General features: G+C 51.8%; 1 protein-coding gene across 1 annotated transcript; it reads right to left on the reverse strand.

Annotated features, from left to right (window-relative positions):
* Positions 1-885: 885 nt before the first annotated feature.
* On the reverse strand, positions 886-2,359 carry LOC122218151 (growth-regulated alpha protein-like). The gene is made up of 4 exons (XM_042936198.1): positions 2,186-2,359; positions 1,933-2,056; positions 1,737-1,820; positions 886-964 (listed from the first exon to the last, which is right to left on the reverse strand). The coding sequence occupies exons 1-4, from the start codon at positions 2,271-2,273 to the stop codon at positions 949-951; spliced, it is 312 nt and encodes a 103-aa protein (XP_042792132.1). The 5' UTR covers positions 2,274-2,359; the 3' UTR covers positions 886-948.
* Positions 2,360-3,308: the final 949 nt, after the last annotated feature.

Raw genomic sequence — 3,308 nt, forward strand, 5'->3', positions numbered from 1 at the left:
ATTGTCTGAAAAACCACTTACCCAAAGTATTTAATAAGAGCTCTTATTACAATGTTTGTAAAAATCCAAAAGTTTATAAAGGCACTAATTTTTAATAATGAATCAGCGTGAAAAGCAGCAATATTTTATGTAAAACTAGGTTTCTCAAGCTGGTTGGGGAGGGTAGCGTGTCAAATATTCTTTAAGTAATAGAAATGTAAGGGAAGTAATGGCCAGGAGCAGGCATAAAGTTAGGTGCAACCTATAGTCTGTGTAATGGTACGATACCTTGAGCCCCCCAGTAGGAACCAAGGATCAAGAAGAATAAAACAAAACCTAAGCACGTGATTTTTTGCAAAACGTTTATTTTCATGTCATTTGTAAAAACATAACAGTAGTTTTAATGTCTCTGTTCCAAGACAGAGCAACACTGCGTAATCAACATGAAACAAGGCATTATGCCCTACAAGCAAGACATAAAATGTCCAAGGGAAGCTTCAACATAAAAATGTTGACTATAGAATGTGAAATAATTTTCATAAATGACAACTGCCATTCTTTTAAACAAGTACAAAAATAGATGTATACACACTAACTTCTTCGGCTCCCTTCCCCCCCTTCCGCCCCCCCCCCCCCCAGTGCTGTGCCCTGGCACCTGATGGAGTCTCCCAATACACAGTGGTTTAATGAGACCTTAAAAACCCATCATCTTCAAATTAAATAACAATCAGGACAGAGTTACGTCTGATTCAACACAGTCAGATCCTTAAATACTAATATGTAAAATATTAAAATACAAGCTTTGGAAAATAAATAAATACAAACATAAATAAATAGAGAACTCGTAATAGTCAAACACATTAAGGCCTTTCTAGGTGCCTGCAGAAGCCAGCTGTTCTCTCTTCATTTTCACTTCCTAGAAGGGCCTTTCAGGAACCACCAGCAGCCAGCTTCTTACTGGTCTCCAGGTCAGTTGGTGCTGCCCCTATGATTGGAAAAGGGTTACTGTTACAGGTGCTAAGGAAAAACTGCTCCTCTCTCACACTGGCCCCTAGGGCTAGAGGGAGTTTTGCTGTAGACCCTGGCCCAGCCCTGCACCCACAGAAGGTCCCACAGTACCCGCTGCCCCCTACTGCAGAGAACTTGCTCTTTACTGGCTGTGGACTGAACTTTATTGACTTGAAAGAGCTAAAACCTAGCGCTCAAAGACTGTCACCCTGGGTTAAAAGTTTACATGCAAGACCTCACTTGAACCTCATACATCCCATGAAATTGTTATTATTCTCTATGCCCATTTTGCTGAGACTCAAAAGGATTTGAAAACTTTCACAGGGATCCTAGACTTGAACTTAGGAGGATCACTCTGCAAAGTCCTTGCTCTTCACGACTAAGCTTCAGCGGCCCATGTTGCCCAAAACCAAGGGTGCCACTTTTCAGAGCAGAAGCTCACCAGGGATGGAGCTAAATACTGTGTGTTCCTCAATGGGTGGGAAGCATTTGAACATCACTGGCCAAATGCAATTCATCTTTTAGGAACACACATGCACCCACACTCATTTGCGTGGGGAGAGAGGGCACTGGAAATATCCTTCTGGCATAGGAGAGGCTTAATGACCTTAATAGCAAAGGTCATTGTGAACGAATAATTTTGTTTTTCAGCGAAACCTAGGTTTCCTTGATCAAACTTCCCGGACGCATTTGCCAGGATCCGTGACCAAGGACTCTAGCGGCACGCGTCAACAGAAAGCATAACTCACTTGCTTAGCATCTTTTCGATGATTCTCTTGACCATGGGGGCTTCGGGATTGAGACAGGCTTGGTGTCCGTTCTTGAGAGTGGCTCTGCGGAGACAAGGCAGAGTCCCCGTTGGCGGGAGGCCGGGCCGCGGGGTAGGGAGCACGGGGGAGGGCGGGGGGAACGGCCAGGACGGCGGCAGCGCGGGGCGTCACTTACATGACTTCGGTGTGGGCGCAGTGGGGGCCCGACGGCGTCACCTTGACGCTCTGGATGTTCTTGAGGTGAATACCCTGCACGGTCTGCAGGCACTGGCAGCGCAGCTCGGTGACGACGGGCGCCCCTGCGGGGAGAGCAGGCCGGGTGAGCGGGCGGCCCCGGGGCGCGCACCCCTCCCCCACCCGCACCCCCACCCGCACCCCCACCCGCACCCCCATCCGCACCCCGTCCCCCCGCGGGCTCCGGGCCTCACCTGCGGCGCGCCGGGCGGCGGGGACCAGGAGCAGGAGCAGCAGCGCGGCGCCGAGGAGCCGGGGAGCGCGGGTCGCGGTGCGGGCCATGGGGCTCAGCTCGGGGAGTCGCGGCGGCGGTGGCTGAGCTGGACGGCTAGCGGGAGGGCAGGCGGAGCGGACTCTGGCTCCCCGAGCCGGGAGAACCGCTTTTATCCCCGGTGGACTTGGCGCGGCGCCGGGCGCAGCGGTGGGGGGGGGGGGGGACAGGGAAATTCCCGGCGCCCCGGGTCATTCCCGGGTGCGGAAGGTTCGCGCTGCCCCGCCCCCGGGGTGGAGGGGGACCCGCCCGCGGGTGCCGGCGACTCAGAGACCGTTGTCAGCCCCAATGCGCAAAGGGGGCGTGAGTGGCCGCCACGTGGCGGCTGCCACCGCGGGGGAGGGTGCGGCGACCGTGGGCGCCCAGGGATCCCCAGTCGCAGGACCGGGAAGGTCGGACCCGTTAGTTAGACCCGTTAGTGGAGAGAATTGATTCTCAAAGACGCTTCAGTCGCTGGAACTGGAAGAGTTGAGGAGGAAATGGCAGCCTCTCTGATCTATCCTTTGGCTTTCAATTGGGCTTTCCGGGTGTTTTTCATCTCTGGAATAAATACACTCTTTTAAAAATGTCTGTCGTCTCAGATTGTATGTGAGAATGTTTGTCTTGTTTCTGTTGTGTGGACAGCTCTGGTAGGTCACACTTGGTACCACGTTTTTGCCCAGTGGGCATGGGGGTAGGGTAAGGGAATGGACCGTGGCGCAGGGTAATTTAATTCAGCGTTTATTTTTAGGTACAGTTTGCAATGTCTCATATTCCCTGTCTTCGAAATTCTGGGACTTCCTACACTCTAGTAATTCCTGGAGCCGCGCTGTTTGTTGTCTAGGAGACGGTGTTTTCATTCATGGCAGTGGTTCCAGAGCTGCGAAGGCCGTGCTGGGATCAGGGGCCCTCCTCTGTAAACAGTCCGGGGAGAGAAAGGATCATGGACACAAGAAATCGGGTACCTAGCGACTCTCACCTTTACTTCTCTAGGTAGCAAACAGATGTGTTTCCAAATGTGTAAATACTAGATTACTAGCATGTTCCACTCGTGTCACCTGAATATG

This window comes from Panthera leo, chromosome B1 (assembly GCF_018350215.1).
Source record: "Panthera leo isolate Ple1 chromosome B1, P.leo_Ple1_pat1.1, whole genome shotgun sequence".
NCBI lineage: Eukaryota > Metazoa > Chordata > Mammalia > Carnivora > Felidae > Panthera > Panthera leo.

What these genes read in the sequence shown, in the direction of transcription:
- LOC122218151 (XM_042936198.1), bottom strand. Translation starts at nt 2,273, where the DNA reads ATGGCCCGCACCGCGACCCGCGCTCCCCGGCTCCTCGGCGCCGCGCTG. An exon ending in CGCCGCCCGGCGCGCCGCAG is followed by an intron (nt 2,057 to 2,185) that starts GTGAGGCCCGGA and finishes CTCTCCCCGCAG; the next exon opens with GGGCGCCCGTCGTCACCGAG. An exon ending in TGCGCCCACACCGAAGTCAT is followed by an intron (nt 1,821 to 1,932) that starts GTAAGTGACGCC and finishes TTGTCTCCGCAG; the next exon opens with AGCCACTCTCAAGAACGGAC.